At 39.8% G+C, this 19,015-nt stretch overlaps 1 protein-coding gene across 1 annotated transcript in view; it reads right to left on the bottom strand.

The window, feature by feature from the left end:
• The window catches only part of TRIM66 (tripartite motif containing 66), an 89,890-nt gene that overhangs the window by 35,588 nt on the left and 35,287 nt on the right, over positions 1-19,015 (bottom strand). Inside the window, exons 4-10 of the mRNA XM_074997696.1 lie at positions 18,751-18,898; positions 9,814-9,946; positions 8,016-8,132; positions 6,294-6,408; positions 5,381-5,527; positions 4,797-4,914; positions 1,608-2,518 (exon numbers count right to left, since the gene is read on the bottom strand). Coding sequence (XP_074853797.1) covers positions 1,608-2,518; positions 4,797-4,914; positions 5,381-5,527; positions 6,294-6,408; positions 8,016-8,132; positions 9,814-9,946; positions 18,751-18,898 — 1,689 coding nt within the window. The remainder of the gene's footprint in view (positions 1-1,607; positions 2,519-4,796; positions 4,915-5,380; positions 5,528-6,293; positions 6,409-8,015; positions 8,133-9,813; positions 9,947-18,750; positions 18,899-19,015) is intronic.

Below are 19,015 nucleotides of genomic sequence, written 5' to 3'. Positions count from 1 at the left end.
TTGCGTACACAAGTTTCACCGACAAAAGCACCAGCATGGATAGCACTATGTTGGCAGTTGCATGTCTCCTACCAACATAGCTTCTGCTGCTCATGAGAGGTGGTTAAATTATGCTGGCAGGAGAGTGCTCTCCAGTCAACATAGAGCTGCTACACAAGAGACCTTATAGCAGTGCCGATGCAGCAATACCACTGTGCCGCTGTCATGTCTGTAGTGTGGACATAGTCTTAGGGTTAGCGTGGGAAAACCCCTGTACAGAATCTACCTTCAATGATCGAAGAGCCAGCTATTCCCACAGACCATCTGTCATGACAGCTAAAACCAAAGTGACCACTTTGGAAGATGAATAGTGTTTGCTTAGGCCTGGGGAGAGTTTACAGAGTGAAAGAATTGTGACTGAGAAATTCATTTCTATGGGAGATCTTCATGAGCTCCCACCACCTTTTGGATGCACTGCAAGTGTCATGTCTTTGTGCAGGCTTTTGCCTAACGGAGGCTTTCTGTCACATTGCCTTGGGTGACCACCATCAGGCTCAGTTTTATACTCTAATTATATGGGTCTGACTGAGAGGAGGGAAGGGCATAATGCACCACCTCATTTTATAGAAATCTAGTTTATCTATTGCAGTCTCCTGATGGATGTACCCTGGAAAAATCAGCTAACAGGGAATGTACACTTACTATATATAACCCATCACTATATTGCTTGAACTATGCTGTATTCCCTTGATATCACAGCAGGTGTGGCTCTTCTCCAGTTAAAGTGCGGTTCATGGACACACGCAGACTCTGAACCCCCAAATTTCTGCCTACCAACTGGTGGGGCGGAGCTTGGTTCTTCTGCCCTGTTATGGGCTGGTGGGACTAGGGGCTTCTGTCCTGCAGGGAAGGGAATGTCAGGGCTGTAATGACCATGCCCTTGCAGGTACTGGTGCACAGTGCAGGTTATGCATGTCTTGTGGCTCTTGAACTTCTAAAGATAACTGTAAGTGGTTTGGGGGGAGCAGTAAATTTGGTCATGCCTGTTATGTAACAAAAGAAAGGTAGGATGCTTTTGTGACTAGGTCTCTGGACTGTGACTCAGGAGATCTGGGCTCTCTTCCCAGCACTGTGACAACTGTCCTCTGTGACCTTCAACAGGCCATTTAAAACCTCTGTTGTCCTGTTCTCCATCTGTAAAATTTTCCTCACACCTTTCATTTGTCTTGCCTATTTACAGAGTAAGATCTTTGGCACAGAAACTAGTTCTTATGTATGCACAGCCCCTAGTAAAACAGGATCCTCAGCTCAGTTGAGGATTTTAGCCCCTGTTGTTACACACATGTACGTAAGTAGAAAATAATCTGTACTGCACACAATTAAGTTTTAACCCCCAAATAATAGTAAACTGATTTCCATATCTTTAATTAGGATATTCCAAAAATAAAAATCACGAAACTGAGGTGAGTTGTGCCTGAGAGCTAAAGCTGCTGTCAAAATCTGTTGCAAGATCTGTTGCACTTACAATAACTTGGCTAACAACCCTGAAACGTTCCTTTTATAATCTCAGTCCCTAGTGCTGCCTAAATGTGCTGGGGATGGGGAAGGGGATGCTCTAGAGAACTTACTTGTTGCACTTCATCTTGGATTTGCTGCTGAACTGGGGCTGGTTGCCTCACTATGTAGTTTATCTGTCCAACAATGGTTTGCTGAACGTGCTGAGGCTGTTTGGCTTGATTCAGCTGCAAGCTTGGCTGTCCTTGAGCCTGAAGGAGAAGCTCCAAATCCTTTTTCATTTCTTCCAGTTCAAACTGGTGGTGCATTATGTCCAAACTCTGTTGTATGACTTGCTCATGAGCATTTTCATTCTGACTTGAGCTAGGAGGCGGTGGTGGTGGCTGTGGTTGCTGCTGCTGCTGCTGCTGCGGCTGCACATGGTTAAGCTTCAGCTTCTGAAGGTGACCAACCTGCACTTGTACAGTTGGAGTTTGCAAAGCTGGCGGTGGGTGCAATTGCTGCACATGACTAGTGTGAACCTGATGAATATCTTGTGGGGGAACAGTGTAAACTGGATGTGCAGTTTGCTGTGACTGCTGAGCTTGCAAATGTTTTCCCATCCTTACAGACGCAATATCTTGCTCTAAATGGGATTGCTGCTCTAGACAAGGCTGCGTGAGTTTCAAAGGCTGAGGTGTGGCCCTCTGCTCTTTTTCATGATGCTGAACGTTGTATTGCAGTGGAAAATTCTGTGGCGGCAGCTGCTGCATTTCAAGAGGTTGTCTAAAACTCTGATGATGGCTCATATGTTGCAGAGGACGCTGACCCTTATTCATGTGAGGAATGTTGAAACAACGGGAACAACACATTGGTCTAGGAGACTGCACTGGAAGTGGAAACTGATGTGACTGGTTATTGATAGGCTCAAGCTGTGGAGCTGGTGAATGTTGTCCATGAAACAACGATGTTGGTAACCCTGGCATATTTCCATAGGCTGGGACGTCTGAATGAGGAATGTGGCCCCCTTCCATTGTTAAGCTACCTGTGAAACCAGTAAAAATTATTTTTTCTATGATTCACTGCTACACTCATTTGTTCCTCACCAATGAGCTGGGATCTTGACAATTTGTTTTACTTATAATTTCATGAGTAAATTCTACAAAGGCAATTTCTTGGTCTCGGGTTCAATTTTGAAATGACTTACAGACTGTTTAAAACGCTCTCCAGGATAACTTCCCAATTTCTTCAATCTTTTCCACTATGTACAGGAATATTTTCTAAGAATTTGCATGATTTTAAATTATACAGTGCTCCCACTGAAATCAGTAGGATCATGCTTAAAACACCAATCACTGCTTTGGGAAACTGTCTCACAACTTCCATTATCTTAACTGATGACTGTGGCCAAAGCTACAATTTTATACTCAAGTATAAACGTATGTTCTCATCCATAAACATAGGCACACAGAGCATTTGTTTTTCAGAATGAAACTAAGACAAATAAATTGGATGCATGTCATGTAGAAGAGAATCTCAAAATCACAGAATACAGAGGCAGATGTGACCTATGAAGTGATCTTGTCAATCCCCCGGGAAGTCTAGGATTATTTCCTGCAGTGTATTTTCTAGTGATATATGCAGTATAGTATTAAATGTCTTAAAATAGGATGAGGAGTGACCTTTTTGATCTCTGATCAGAAGACTGAATAGGATTACTGGAAAAACTTACTGCAGTCAGTAAATATACAGTGTGTGTATATGTATATATAAATATACGACATGACAGATTTTGTGGTCCATGCATTTTGCATAAACTGCAGCTTGGCTTGAGCACACAAAGTTGTCTTTAAGCCATCTTTGTGCCCCACAATCCTGACTGTGCCAGGCACTGGGTAGATCCCAAAGCCATTCTGGCAGCAGAGAATCCCTGGAGCATAGGGATGCCCCACCCAAGTCCACTCTGTGGAAGATAGGAGGGAACAGTGTGGGACTTGCTACAATGGCTCTTTTCCACCTAGGGAATCCTCCTCTGGCATTGAAGGTTACTACAATTTTTGCCATTTCAGTTAAATGTTTATGTTAAATCAAATATATAGCAAGAATAAAAAGTCATCTACAGGTTTGGGTTTTGTTGTAACATACTCGAATAAAATTCTTAATTAAATTTTCTGGACTTAAATTTTCTGGTCTACTTGCTACCCTTCAGTTATTTCCTTCTCTTAATACACTTTCAAATAATTAGGACACAATCACATAGGAAAATGCTTGCCATTAAAATATCATTACACTGTAAGTTATGTGCAGTGTTGTTAGCTGTTCTGGGCCCAAGATGTGACAGAGACAATGGAGATGAGATGATATCTTTTATTAGTGTTTCCTACAGTGACCATGTAACATATTACCACACTCACCTTATGTATCATTGTATTCTGCATATTATCATTCTAAAATAAGCTAGGTGAACATTCCTAAAAACATGTAATGTCTTCTTGTGTCTTTTACTCCTCTGAGGGCAAGTCTATACTAGGGAAGAAAGTCGATTTCAGATACTCAATTCTAGCTAGAATCGACATATCAGAATCAACTTACTTCCCTAGTGAAGTCCAAGCCTCTTTAGTCTCACGTTGATGTCTTTTACTCAATGTGATAGTGTGGAGTACAGGCGTCGATGGCTGAGCCCAGAAAAGTTAATTTTGCTGTGTCTTCACCAGACGCGCAAAATCAAACTCTGTATGATCAACTGCAGCGCGTCTATCTTCCAGTAAGTATAGACAAGCCTTCAGTTGTATACACACTACCTCTTCTGTTTTCCCACTCTAACTAGTGAAATTTACACAGAAAGATAACCCCAGCACCACTCTTCACAAAGCCAAAGTAACGTCATTTGCATGGTTTATTATTGTACAGCTCCTAGCTACCCAGAAGGGTCATCTAAGTCAGCACTTACCACCTGGGTATCTCATATTTTAAAGGGATTTCATTATTAATGATGTATTATAACATGGCATTCCATGTAACTTCATTACAGCTATGAAGCCATTCAGAGGCTCTTTTCTTGGACATCTGCTCTATTGCACATCACAGTGCAATAATACTTAGTGCTGTTCAGCAGCTTTGAAGTGCCCTCTGCAGTGAAATAAGGCTTAATTAACCCCTGTACTTAACACTGTCATGCTCTGTATAATTTCTTAACTGAGATAAGGAAAGCTCTTTAAGGCAGGAACTTTTCTTTTATCCTTTCTGAGTGTCTTGTACAGTTTTAAGCACTTTGCCAGCACTTATCTAATACAAAAATCATCACCATGCTGTATTTTTCTTACCTAAATTGGATAGTTGTTTAGTCCAGAAGGAAGGGTCCCAAGTGAATCTGATATTCCAAGGAGGACCTACTTCTGTGTTACAATTTGCCTCCAACAAATGTTGTATCTGAAACACAATCTGGTGACAAATCAAAGGATCGTTGTTTCATCCAGTGGCTTTAAAATCATTATAGTTTACGGGTGAAGAAACACAAAACCCTTAAAACAGTCATTGATGCAAAATGAATCTGACCTAATATCTTACGAAGACCCTCTAACCTCGGCTCCCGGGCAACATTTGGGTACACTTTGTACTGTATAGTATATTTTCTATTAGTTTTTATTTCCAAATGACAAGAGCTCCATTCTGAATTTTGCTTTTCCTGCACCCTGGCCTTGTGTGTGGAATGCCCTTGTGGGCACTGATCTCTTTAGGGCTCCTTGATTCCTGACTTATATGTTCCTGCCCAGTTCAAGCCAGGTTCATAAGACTTCTCCCACCCATTTCTTTCTGAATTACTACTTTCCTAATTCAGTTATCTTTCAGGATTTTCATTCATTATACCATTGCACAAATTCCTCTCAATAATGGATATTACTCTTACCAGTTCCTTACTGAAGAGGAATGGAATGCTGTTTTTACGGCACACTGCCCAGTTGATAAAGTTCTGCACATGTTCAAACTGCCTGCTTAAAACCATGATGCCTTGAAGTTGCTGTTCCAACTTCTGTTTCCTTTCACTGGTAATTCTCTGACAATAATGAGAAATAGCATATTCTGCATAACTTCAGCCAGCATTCAGATATATTTACTATACACAGTCAGGGTGTATCACAAAAGGGATGGTCTGGATGAACACTTGATGAAAATCTGGAACCTCTTTGCACCATCAAGCAAAAAGAGACAGCAGAGCTAACAGGCAGGTTCACTTTGTATGCAACAGATAACTTCCAGGTCCCGTAGGAAGGGACTGAAGCCTAACACCACAAAATGCTAAGCACTCTACTCTGAGCATTTAAGCACATGTTCAGCTTTAAGTTCATAAGCAATCCTATTCTTATCATAGACAGATAGGCACAGATGTGGTATCATAATGATTAAAACCTGAAGCATCCAAAATTAAGGGAATTTTCCGGAATGTAGTCCAGAAAGTCTAACAGTCAAATGGTGGTTTAACATGTACCTGTGCAAACTTCATGTTGGTACATGAAAACAGGAAGCCAGTGGCAATAAATTCAAGGGCACCTGTGAGTGCCATGCATTTTGTAGACAGTGCCATTGTAACCACATACGAAAATGGCGCACAAGGCACAAATAACATACCTTTTTTCATAGTTATCTTTGATTATGATTGCATCTTAAGTTTAAAAATCTCTTTTCTCTCAAAACTGAGACAGTATAGCCTATAAAAGACATATTTTTCCCTTCTGGGTGGGATTAGGGTTTAACTCACCAAGATGAAACCAGCAAAACTCCCTTGTTAAATTTTCCATGTCACTAATATCAGTCTCACTTACCTCAAGTTGCTCTAGAAGGACATTTGTTCGTTTATTGATTTCGTTCATCAAAACCATCTTGGCCATTTTGATCTGATTTTCCACTTTTCTGTGCAAATGTTTTACTTCAAATAACCTGAGGAGAAAGTATAAATTTTCCTTCATGAACCAATCAGCATTTCACTTATTCTGCATTTGATACTTATTAATTACAAGGAGAACAGATCTGAGAATTGATAAAAGACTCAGGGTCTGATCTGTCATTCACTGAAGCTAACAGAAAGATTCCCATTGATTTCAGTGGAGCTAGATCATGCTCTCAAACTTGTCTGCACTAAAATTGCTCATACACACAAAACAAGACAAGAATACTTGAAGTTAAAATATCAATAATATTTTATGGATAATGGATAATATCAATGTTTTAAGCATTGTTATTTTTAATTTTATTTTAAATTTCAGCTGAAATTTTCACAGTCGAACATAATTATAACTTTTAAGTAATTGTTTTATTTTTACCTATTTAAATTTTCACAGGTGTGGGAAATTATGGAGCAGACTAAAAATTATTATTCAGTGACTTTAATCATTAAACACAGATGGCCAACATCACATGTCAAAATGTACAAAGTAAATATAATTAATCTAAGTTTCATAGCATTTTTGACTATTATTTAAATTTTTTGGCTTTGGTTTGGGTGTGTGCAGGGTAACTGACATTTACTTACAAAAAAAACTAATATTTTTAAGCCTAGGAATATTCGATATACTTTATTTACCCTTCTCCTTTGGGAACAGAAAAAACTATTTCTAGCCTTTGCATGCAAAAAACCCTCACAACAAAGAGGCAAAATAAAAAAAAAATCTTAGATAACACGTTTAATTTACTTTCAGAAAAAATAACCTCTAATTAATGACTTCATACGACACTACAGTACTGTGAATTTGAATTGGTTTGGGGATTTTAAAACTTTTAAATCTCAACTTTTCCATTAATTGTATTGACAACAAACAAATCCACAGCATAAGTAACTGAAAACGAGTTCATGTAATGGACTACCTTCTACTGTTATACCACTTAGGGTATATCCACATCAGAGATCTTACGGCGGTATAGCTGTACCAATGCAGCTGTGCTGCTGCAAGATTTCTTGTGTAGCTGCTCTATGCTGACAGGACAGAGCTCTCCTGTCAACATAATTAAACCATCCCCAATGGCTGGAAATATCTATGGTTGCAGAAGAAGCTCTCCAACCAACACAGTGTTGTGCTCACAACCACTTAAGCCAGTGAAACTTACGTTGTTCAGGGGCGTGGATTTTTTCTTGCTCTTGAGAAATATATGTTTTACCGACATAAATAGTAGTGTAGACGTAGCCTTAGCTCATGTCTTTAATGGCAGCTTGTTCGCCAGGTTTCTTGAAAAATAGCAGGTACTAGTTTTTTTATATAATAAAAAACTTTTCATGTTCTAATACGGTATTGCTAAATACTGTCAAAATATATTTGGAACTTCAAGTTGCAGTCAATTATCATATGCTCCTTTAGCTTGTCCGGGTTCTGTTATATTAAGAAATGTTATCTTTGCCTGTTTAACAGCATACATCTATTTGGGGTATTTAATCTACCTTTTTTTTTTTTAAACTTTTAAAGAAAAAATAGCATTTTTGTTACCACTGAGAAGTTCCATTTTAGCAGAAATAGGATTTTTCCTGAATAACTTTTTTCACGTGCAACAGTCACCTGTCTTCAATCTGTTTAGCTGAAACCTGCATCCCGGTTTTTCTCTCTTCCACTTTGGCTGTTACATTTTCCAGGATAACCCTCTGATTTCGCAAAGCCTCTTCGAGATGCATGAACCTGAGAAAGGGGAGGAAGTTTTCACATGGTTTCCTGATCTGCTCGCAAATGAGTCATTCATCAAGCATTCCCTAAATATTTTTCTTTCTTTGCTTGGTTACAGTAAGGCACCATCATTATTTAGCAGATTAACAATAATTCAGAATAGAATTAAGGGCTCAGTTGTACCTGCCAGAACACACTGGGAGCTGCAGAGGCCCTAAAGGAATTTGCCCATTGTTACATTCCACCTGCTGCTACACACTCTCATTGGGTGCAGTTTACTAATTCTCTCTGTGCAACCAGCAAGCTCTGCTGGTAAACACATAGGGAGTGCGGACAAGGAGCTCTCCTCCCCAACTCTGGAGTGCCATGAACCCCTAACACAGGATTTGGGAAGGAACAATCCCTATAGTCCCCCTCCCCGCAGTCCAGATGTTCCAGATGTGTCTTGCTTTTATATATGTCCTTGAACCCTTCTTCTCCTCTACACAAAAGTTCTTGAATGGTCTTGCACTAAGCAAGTGAATGTGCATAAGCCCTAGATAAAAACATACTTTAGATCAATTTATTTAGGAAAGGAGCAATTAATGATATACCCCAGACAACAGAGAAGCCAGATTTGTACCTCTTATGGATTTACTTAAAAAATATTCTTTGCTAATTTGCAAAAAAAATCTTTATGCTACAAAAATCTTAGAAACCACATTAATGGCTCACATCCTGAACTGCTGAATTGCATTGATAAGAAACTAAATTTTACAGAAAAATGTCTTACTAGGATGTGAGCATCCAAAACTGAGCACCAAAAAACTTAAAAACCTTGGTTCTGTAGTTTCAAGAAGTCCTGCGGCACCTTATAGGCTAACAGACATTCTGGAGCGTAAGCTTTCGTTGGCAAAGACCTGCTTCATCAAATGCATGAGTCTTTGCCCACAAAAGCTTATGCTCCAAAATATCTGTTAGTCTATAAGGTGCCACAGGACTTCTTGTTGTTCTCAAAACTACAGACTAACACGGCTACCTCTGTGGTTCTGTAGTTGTACATACACAACATCTCTACCACACAAACTGTCTGCAGAAATAGAGGGTGCAGTAAAACAGATACATCACTTTCACCGCCCACATTTACTTCCCCCCAGTATTCTACTTCTCTTCTAACTCCTTGCTCTGCTCCCATCTTCCCTTCCTACCACAACCCCTCAAATGCTTCCATCCTGCACCATTGTATCCTTGATGTCCTTCACTTTCGACATTAGAACTCTCCACAACACAAACACTCAAAGTCAAACTCACAATGTTGAACTCAGAAGTCTTTGTGTACAACTAACACAGACTCTTTAAATAAGTATGTCTATCGGTGACAGAGTTTAACCATGCCAAGGCCAGAATCTGATTTCGAGGAACTGAATGAGCATGTGGTGGTTGGGTAGATACAGGAATTGGAAGGTTACTGTTTCTGGATGTGCATGGGGTGGTTGGGTAGATACAGGAATGAGCTGCAAAGTCTGCGTGAGTGTCTGGATATTACAGTTTGGGTGGAGTGTATGTGAAGTGAGTTTGGCATGGCTGTTAAAGGTATATTAATCTGTAATTTCGTTGACTTTTGGTGACTCTATTGATAGGAAATACAGCTATGCAACCTCAAGGCTAAGTTAACTATGTTTTTAGGAGGGCTCAATAAGCAATTCATGTTTGGTACCTGTGTTCCTTGTGGTCTGTCAGAAGGCAGTTGCGGCAAGTAAGGACATCACAGGTCTCACAAAACAGTTTAAGACTCTCTTGACTGTGTATTGGACAAAGCAAGGAAAACTCATTTGTTCCCCCTTCGGTTCCTGCAGAATATAAGACAGCGAAGTCACTGAACACTAATCGTAAATGTGGTACTGCAAAGCTGCCAGGGTTTTGCAATTCACATATTACAGTGTTGCCAGCTCCCATAGTTTTATTGCAAATCTTGATGCTGTTCTTAAATGCCCAGCTCCTGGAGTCATGTGAGACGTATACAAGAAACTTTACTTGCAGTTTTTTAATAAAAAACAGTAAGTTTCTGGTTGGTTCTAGGCTGGAATTTTTACATGTGTGTCAATCACAGTAGCCCCTGTTCTAATTCAGTCACTTGATGCTAGTTTCAAAATCATGCTATAAAAGGCACAATAGACTCAGGAGATCTGCTTACCATGAGGCCCTTCTTGTTTCTGACAGTTAGAATAAAAGCATGGATGGATAGAATCCATCCCCTGCCTCTCAGGACAACATGAATCTGAACAATTAAAGCCAGGTATCTTATAACCTTTTTGGTTAGATTTCCAGTCTACTCTTACTATAAATGATTAAGTTCCTTTATTTCCTCAAAATTCAAAGCTGTCCTTCTTTCCATCCTGGATTTAATGTGTAGTAAGATAATTTTATGATGTATTAGAACAATACTTTCATGTGACAGCATTTCATATTTTATATTTTGATGCATAAGTAACCATGGTGTCATGTTTTATTTTTCATGGATCTCTAATTACCTGACCTTTTTGTTCTGTATCATCACTATGTGAAACTTTTATTAAAAGTGTTATTAAAAAATGGGAAGTTAAGCCTGAATTTTGTTCACCCCTCTCCGAATAGACTTCTGTGTAGCCAAGAAAGGACTCATGCTTTACACCTGAATTCAGGGGTCCCACGTTTTCACTGGGTCTCTACTTTGTTGAAAACAGCACCTTATGCATTAAAAACCCAACTTTGTGAAAATCAAGCAGTTAGATATTCAAGGTTGATTTTCTCCTACCTTATCAAAGCAGCATACCAAATACAAAGAGCCATATAATCTGTACCTCAGTTTTTATAATACGAAAAACATCTAGAGATGTGTCCCATCTCTCAAGCAGGCTCTTGAGCAGTATGATGGCTACCTGGTAGAACTTCAGAGTTACAATGAACACATCAAGAATGGAAGTGCATATCTACAATGTTCATCACTCTGAACACAACATTATGGTTGTTCTTTCAAAAGTTTACAACTGAACATTGACTTAGTACAGCCTTGAAATTTTACCGCATAAAAGAAAAATGCTGCTTTTAACCATCTTAATTAAATGAAATAAGCACAGAACCAATTTCCTTATTTTATCAAATCTTTTTTTTAAACTTTGCCCTTTTTTAGTAGTTTAACACATCCTGGACTGTATTGTTCTGCGCCTTCTTTTCCACATGCTGCCTGATTGTGTGCTTCTCATTTCAAAGAAAGTGTATGGTTGACCCATATGTTTATAAGTGGTATTCATAACTTTGTGATTCTACTGTATTGCAAACCTAAAGGACCAAGGCTGCCCCTGCTGTCTGGGTTTTGAGAACAGCTCTTGCTTATAAGCTTTTTCTTATGGCAATAACAGTTTTTTAAGGTCAAACTGGTCCAAGTACAATGAAGCATTCTTATTTACAGTCAAACAGTAACAACTTCTACTTTGTTTTCACCCTTGGAAGGATTTGTAGCCTACTGGAGATTTAAATCATTCCAAAGAGATCAACTTTTTTATTCAGTATGATGTTGGATTTAAGACAATCACTTCTCAAATGGAAACTAGGGAGATACCCTTGTCAACTATAATCACCAATTCAAAGCAACTTCACTCTAGTAACTCAATAAACATATCAGGTGCCAAATTACATTCTCATTACACTGGTTGCATTCTATACATACTTTTATTCCTAGTTCAGAATTACACTTTCCATGTCTCAAACAAGTTGAACTAATAAATAAGTGTCTAAGTAAGAACAGTGGCTCCTTTTTTAGAGGTGAGAATCATAGCTATCACTATAAAAGTCAGCCATTTAAGCAACATCTGAAGAATAGCAGGGAATCATAAGTACCAGCACTACCATCAATTTCCTTAAGAATGTGAGTTTTGTAACAGATGGAAATATAATTTAATTCACTGGCACTTGAAATTGGCATTTTTAGCTCTTTATAACTAAAAGACATAAACAAATATTCACCATTTTCGAGGACCATTTCCCAATCCTCCACACAACAATGGTCCTTATCTCAAATACATAAAACACAGTTGGATATCTGAGAGTATATCTACACTAAAATTAAAACCCCACAGCTGGCTCTTGCCAGCTGCATCAGGCTGGGGCTGATGTCTATTTGCTTGTGTGGTAGATACTTGGGGCCCATTTCACAGGGACACATACACTGTAATTAAACAACCCCAAGTTTGAGACCTGCAAGACTGACTAATCTGGCACAGACATACCCTGTAATACTACAAGGGTAGCTTGAAGTTTCTAGCATCTGAAGACCTCGGATATCAATTAACGATGAGTAAAATCATCCTGCCTAATAAGGTCCACCCTCAAATGTCATAGGTTTAATATCTGAAGTAAACTGATTGTGTGTTAATGCATATTCATGTTGGAGAGACTGAAAGAAGGGCAGAGAGAAAAAAAAATCCAATGACTATAGTATAGCTATACAGCATATATACTGCCTACAGGGGGTTTATTTGGTGCTAGTCTATTTTTGGAGTGTGAGGAAGTCTTCTATTCCAATGCATAGCATAGACTTTCAGATAGCTAGGAAATAATTTGCACTAAAAACTGAATTTCCTTTGGCAAAACCTGGGCCAGAATTGGGGAGGGTGGGGGGGAAGAAGGTTATAGTTTTATGAACCAAAAATATAGTTGGAGAGGTTCACAAAACTTTGAAAATCATGTTGACTTTCTGGTATCCCTGCAGAGCCCCAAGTAAAAGACTTCATTAGATTACATTAAAGTGGACGTATTGTCTTATAACTTCTAATGCTGTAATAAATCTTACATGTTCTCAGTATCTGTTTTGCTATCTTCTATGTTTATGACAATTCCGTGAACAGATTTCAAAGTTTCCATATTTGGCAGTCTCAAATCCAAGAAGGGAATTCTTTTCAAACTATCAACAAAAATCAGTCTATGAAAATGTACTCTCAGTTCTCACTGTACTGACTCCCTTCTTCACTCAGTGCTGGATAAAAAACATTATTGTACAGATCCATAATATGCTGTTTCACCCACATTGTAATTTTATATTTGTAACCAGCAGTGTTACAGCCAGGCTCTCACACTGATTTGGGAAACATCATAAACAGAGCTTGTTATGAAAGCCAAAAATATAAGCAGGCTTTAAAATATAAGATAAATTTTGGAGAATAGATTTATCAATGGCAATTAGCTAAAACAGTCATGGATTCAGTCCCATGCTCTGGTGTCCCTAAATCTCTGACTGACAGCACATGGGACTGGACAACACACGATGAATAAAAGGATAAAAGTGTCCTGTTCTGTTCATTCTCTCAGAAGCATCTGGCATTGTCTACTGATAAAAAGACAGAATACAGGGCTATTGACCTGACCTAGTATGGCCGTTCTTATATTCTTAAAACAGGCTGCTTTAAGTTTACACAATAAAAGTTTAATTCCATGGGAAGTTTTATCTTTGCTTTAGACACAGGCCACATCTACACTTCTAGGAAGATCAGCGCTGCGGTGTTGAATCTTTGGGAGTTCAATTCAGCATGCCTGGTAGGGACTTGTTAAATTGAACTTACCGGACACCCAGTCGGTACTCCTGCCCCTCGTTAGAAGTAAGAAAAGTCCACAGGACCCAATACTCCCATCAACCTCCCTTAGTGGAGATGGCATAGAAGCCCAAACTAAGGTACACTGACTCCATCTATGTAATTAACTTAGCTGCAATCATGTACCTTAGTTCAACCCTCCACTGTAGTGTAGACCTGCCCACAGAAAACACCTTACCACTGCCTTGCTTTAGGTCAAATATAATTCTAAAAATGACATTTTATGTCGTGCTTTATTTTTCACCAGTTCTTATAAAGCTTCCCTCTCTTTCCTTCACCATTTGGTAACTCATCAATTGTTCTAATATTAACCCTAACCCTAATGTGTACATCTTACACAGAAAAACTCCCATTGACTTTTAGGTGAGTTTTTGCTGTACAAGGAATAAAAGATTGGGTTCTGTTTAACATATGTGAGAAAAAAAGAAAGACATTTCAAAGAACAGTCTTCATCTATGCTACTTCCTTGCTTCTGTGCTTTATCTTTCCTACAGATAAAGTTATTGTGTAGCATTTCCCAAAATGCACTTCAATGTACATGCTCATTTGGAACTCGTCTATGCTCTATTTTCTGCCTTTCACTAATATATTCTGCTCAGTTTCTCTGATGCATACGAAATCATACATGAGAAAGATGCATTGGTTTACCATAAGATGTGAAGTTGAGCTATGCATACACCAGCACTTTTGTTGGTAAAATATGCCACCTAAGGAACACAAAAACTCCACACTTCTGACCAACATAAGTTCCATCAACAGAATTGCTAGTGCAGACAGCGTTACACTGGCAGGAGATGCTTTCCCACGGACGTATCTACTGCTGCTCATTGGGGAGAGGTTTAATTATGTTGATGAGAGAGCTCTCTCCAGTTGGCACTGAGCAGCTATAGGGGAGATCTTAGCAGCAGCACGGCGGCATTGGTACAGCTGTGCTGTTGTAACGTATCTAGTATAGGCATAGCTTTAAATCAGTTTAGTTAAATTGGTGCAAAATCATACTGCAAAACGCTTTACAGTTTGGCTATGTCTACACTAGAGAGTTTTGCTGAAAAAACCCAAGGAGCATCCACATTCCCAAGCCATTCTGTTGATAATAAATCAACAGAATGCAGCACTTCTGTCGACAGCGTTCTGCTGTTCACCCATGAGGCAAAACACCTCTGTTGACTGATTCTGTTGACAGAAAGCCAGTCTGGACATTCCAGAGGGCCCTCTGTTGGCAGACAGGGCTTCTGGGATACTGGGCAGCCCGGTCTCCTGTGCTTTTGGTTGGCCATTCTGTTGAGAGAGCAACCAGGCAGCCCAGTCGCTCTGTTGATGGAACGGATTGCTCTTTCAATCCACTTAGCAGTCTGGCTGCAATCCGTCAACAGAAGTTTGTTGGAAGATATCTTCTGACACAAATGTCTGTCAACAGATGGCTCTACTGGAGACATAGCCTTTACGAATAGCTCATTTCAGTTTTGCTCAATTTGTTACTAGGAAACTTAAGCTAAGTGGATATTTCACACACAAAACTGCATTAAAAATATTAAGTTGCAAAGTCAAAAATTTAAAAGTTAGGAAATGCCACAATTAATCTTGATGTGTAATCTTAATTAGGCTCCTTTGCGTAGGCATTGTGATACAGGTTTTATTTATATGATCACATACTAGTTTTTCCAAAGGATCATTGCACAGAAGGGAGAGAGCTCACTTAATGAGTAGTTTTCCTATATTTTGTTTATCCCCATAGTTCAATGAGTGGACCCAGGCCTTATTTGCTGCATGCTATTCAAACCCTTCTCTGAAGACAGAAATATTAATTCCTCAAGGCCATTTCTACGGTGCTCATCAATACAGTTTTGGAGTGTTTCAAAAATATTAATTCATTTATCCTCGCAACACACTAGGGAAATGAGGGAATATTATCTCCACTCTACAGATGGGGAACTGAGGTACAGAGACATTGAGGTCCAAAAGGGACCGCTAATTTTTGGTGTCTAGCTGAGATGCCTAGGACTTGATCTTTTCAGATAAAGCACAATTCCCATTGAGTTTAGTTGCAGCTGTGGGCTTGCAGCATTTTCATAAATCAGACCCCCCAAGGCTCATTTTGAGCACCCAGAAAATGAGGAACACACAATTAGCGACGAGCAATGAGAAGTCTAATACAAGTGCCTTGACTAGCATTACACAGGAGTTCTGTGGCAGAGGCAGGTGGAAAATCCAGTTCTCCTGGATACTATTCAATTGCCTAAGCCATAAGACCATTTATCCTCTTCCTGTTATCCCCTGCCTCACTTACTATACACATTCCAACATCTGCAACAAATGAAAACAGACACTGATAACAGCTTTTTAGTTAAATACAATTTCCTAACTTTTGCAACTTTAACATTCTTTTAACATAGCCTTGGGGCAATTTCCTACGTCTTTAAAAAATGCAAACTGAAAAAACAAAAACAAACAAAAAACGAAAAAAAACCCCAGAAACAGAAATTAACACCAACACCCAAATGTTTCATTAGCACAGTTGGAATCTTCAGTTCACAACAAGACCTCTGCCACTTTAGGTAATAGAGTAACTGGTAGCAGTAGTTGGTCATGGTTCCCTAAGTGGCAGGCATTACAGAGATGAGACACAAACTCTCCAGTGGGTTTCACAGGTAATTGTTGAAAGAAGAGGAAAGATGAGACTCAGAAATTCTGAGTTTCATTCCACACTCTGGAGGGAAGCACGCTACATCAACCTCTTCTGTCTACTGCCCACCAGTTTGATCCATTGTGTGCCCTTCTCTCCAAACTGACTGTGTCCCAGTCTTGCCTCTTTTTCATCCCTAAATCCTCAAATACATCCGTTTGTTTGCATACTCAGGCTCAATACCCATGTCTTCTTGTTCCATTCCTAATTCCAACCAGTCCCAATTCTTTCCCCATACACCAATCCCTCCTCAGACCTCTCCTCCTTTCTTCCTCAACCAGTCTCAGTCTCCTGTGCAGGCAGTACAAATGTCTCCCTCTGCCCCTACTTCTTCATCCTATCTCACTTTCTCCCTGCCTCAATCTCCTCCTCCCCTCCAGTTTTGCTCTTCCTCACCCCCTACCTTTAATACCTGTGTCACTAGGCTCCTTGCCCCAATCTACTCCTTTCCCTCCCCTTTGGTCCAACTGTTGACCCCTCCGCATGCTTATCAGGCAGCTTCCTCCTCCATGCCGCCAGGGTAACAGAAGACATGTAGGAGAAAGCACAGGAGATCCAGGCTCCCTAATCTGGCCTGGACCTACAATTGTAGGGCAAGTCTGGGTTTGACCTAGTAGCCCTGGGCTGCAGAATGCTCAGTGAGGATGGAAAAGCACTACCCAGTCAAATGTAAGAGCTGTGAGGGAATGAACATACTTGTTGAGCACAGACTCTTCAGTGATTTTAGCTGCTAGATGCTAGGATATCTCTATTGCACATGCACAAACTGAGATATTTTTCAAAGCAAGTTCTTGCTCCAGATCATAGAGGAGCTAGATCTTCTCAAATGTGGTCAGAATTGCTTTAAATATCAGAGCAGTGTATTTTTCCTAGCCTCATTCTTGGAAATGGCTGAACCACACTGACTCAAACTTTCCAAATATATTCAGCTTGAGGCAGACACCCAGCATGGAACATTTCAGATGATTGTACCTGTGCCAAATGTTAACCGTTAATGTTTGGTACAGCTACAATCAACTGAATACAAGATCTCATAATAGGAAGTGACAAGTAACCTTTATAATAGGCCATGCTATCAGCCCCACTGCTGATAAGCCTGGCTTATTCTGATGTACAGTATACAGAGTCATTTACATCAGTTTAAGTTAATCAGTTTTCCATCACACATTTAAGTTCTTGGGGACAGCAACTATCACAATGCAAATGACCGAAAATTGTTAAACCAGGGCAATTTTGTGCACAGAAAAGCCAATAGAAGCACTGAGAAAAATTCTTCTGGATTAAAGACCAGCACTAAAAGGAGCTCTCTTGTGTGGCTGTAACTATAGGACATGAAAATGGAAGAATCCACATTTATAACATGGGTGTGTTAAGGAGTTCAAAATGTTCCACTTCCAACGGAAGTGCTTTCTTTTCTCAGTGAACACATAGCACACGGGTAGGTGTTTGGTCAGGAACAAGTTATCTATGAGAAGAATCACCAAACAAATTTCATCTCCTCAGATACAAATGCTCTTTGATGAGAGCACACTTCTATACATTGCCCAAAATAATGTCTGTCTAATTCTGTGAATATTCACATCTTATCTAAAGGTAGACCCAAAAAGGAAAGTTTCCATGCTCCATTATGTGGCCAAATGTAAAAGGCTTGAGCTTCAGTTCATGTACATGGTTGGAAATCCCTGGACACTGGAATAATAGTGCAAGCTCAGTGTCTGCTAGCCCTTGCACAGGTTTGCAGGGAGTGGAAAAAGCGTTCCCTTTTCTCCCTCATGTTGAATAGTAACAGAGAGGAAGCCGTGCTAGTCTATACACTATCAAAACAAAAAGCAGTCAAGTAGCACTTTAAAGACTAGCAAAATAGTTTATTAGGTGAGCTTTCGTGGGACAGACCCACTTCTTCAGACCATAGTCAGACCAGAACAGACTCAATATTATGCAGATCAAACACTAACCAGTGTGTTGACAGGGCAATTGGCTTCAGTTGCTTCTTTGGTGTATCCCTAGAGGCACATATCCCACAGAGAACAGAGAGGAGCCCTGTCTCTGCAGGCACTCAGAGTACTCTAGGAGCAGGCAGCAATAGCCAAAAGGAATGTACAGCCCACAAAATCCTTGCATATTGATAGGGCATTTTGGAAGGATTGTGCCTCCCTGAAACACATTAACTCACCCAGTCTCCTCCCCATCTCCACTGATGGTGCAGGGTCAACTCTTTGGAACTGCAGAATGGAGCTATCAGACCCCTTCTTACTGTATGCCTAATATATATTCAGAGCCAGGCCCAGTGTTTCCAGCTGAATTATCACACACAAAAAGACCACAAAGCTTCAAAGTTTGTTGCTACCTGAAGAGCCCTTTAGGGGGACAGACAGGAAATGGTCTCCAGTTTCCTTGCCATGCCTGTGTTCCTCTGTACATGAGCTGCACAGCCACTTATTGCAGTTAGTACACAGACTATGAGCAGGTCTCTTCTCTTTACACGTGGAACAACTCTGGGGAAAAAAAAGGTGCAATTACATACAGGTATAATTAATTGTAGAACTCCAATGACCTCGCAGAAACTACTACATTTAAGACACCGTGATTCAAAACCTGGGATGCTTGGTTAT

This window comes from Carettochelys insculpta, chromosome 6 (assembly GCF_033958435.1).
Source record: "Carettochelys insculpta isolate YL-2023 chromosome 6, ASM3395843v1, whole genome shotgun sequence".
NCBI classification, from domain to species: domain Eukaryota; kingdom Metazoa; phylum Chordata; order Testudines; family Carettochelyidae; genus Carettochelys; species Carettochelys insculpta.
Note: the sequence above shows the minus strand (reverse complement) of the source record. Positions and strands in the feature narration are given on the sequence as shown.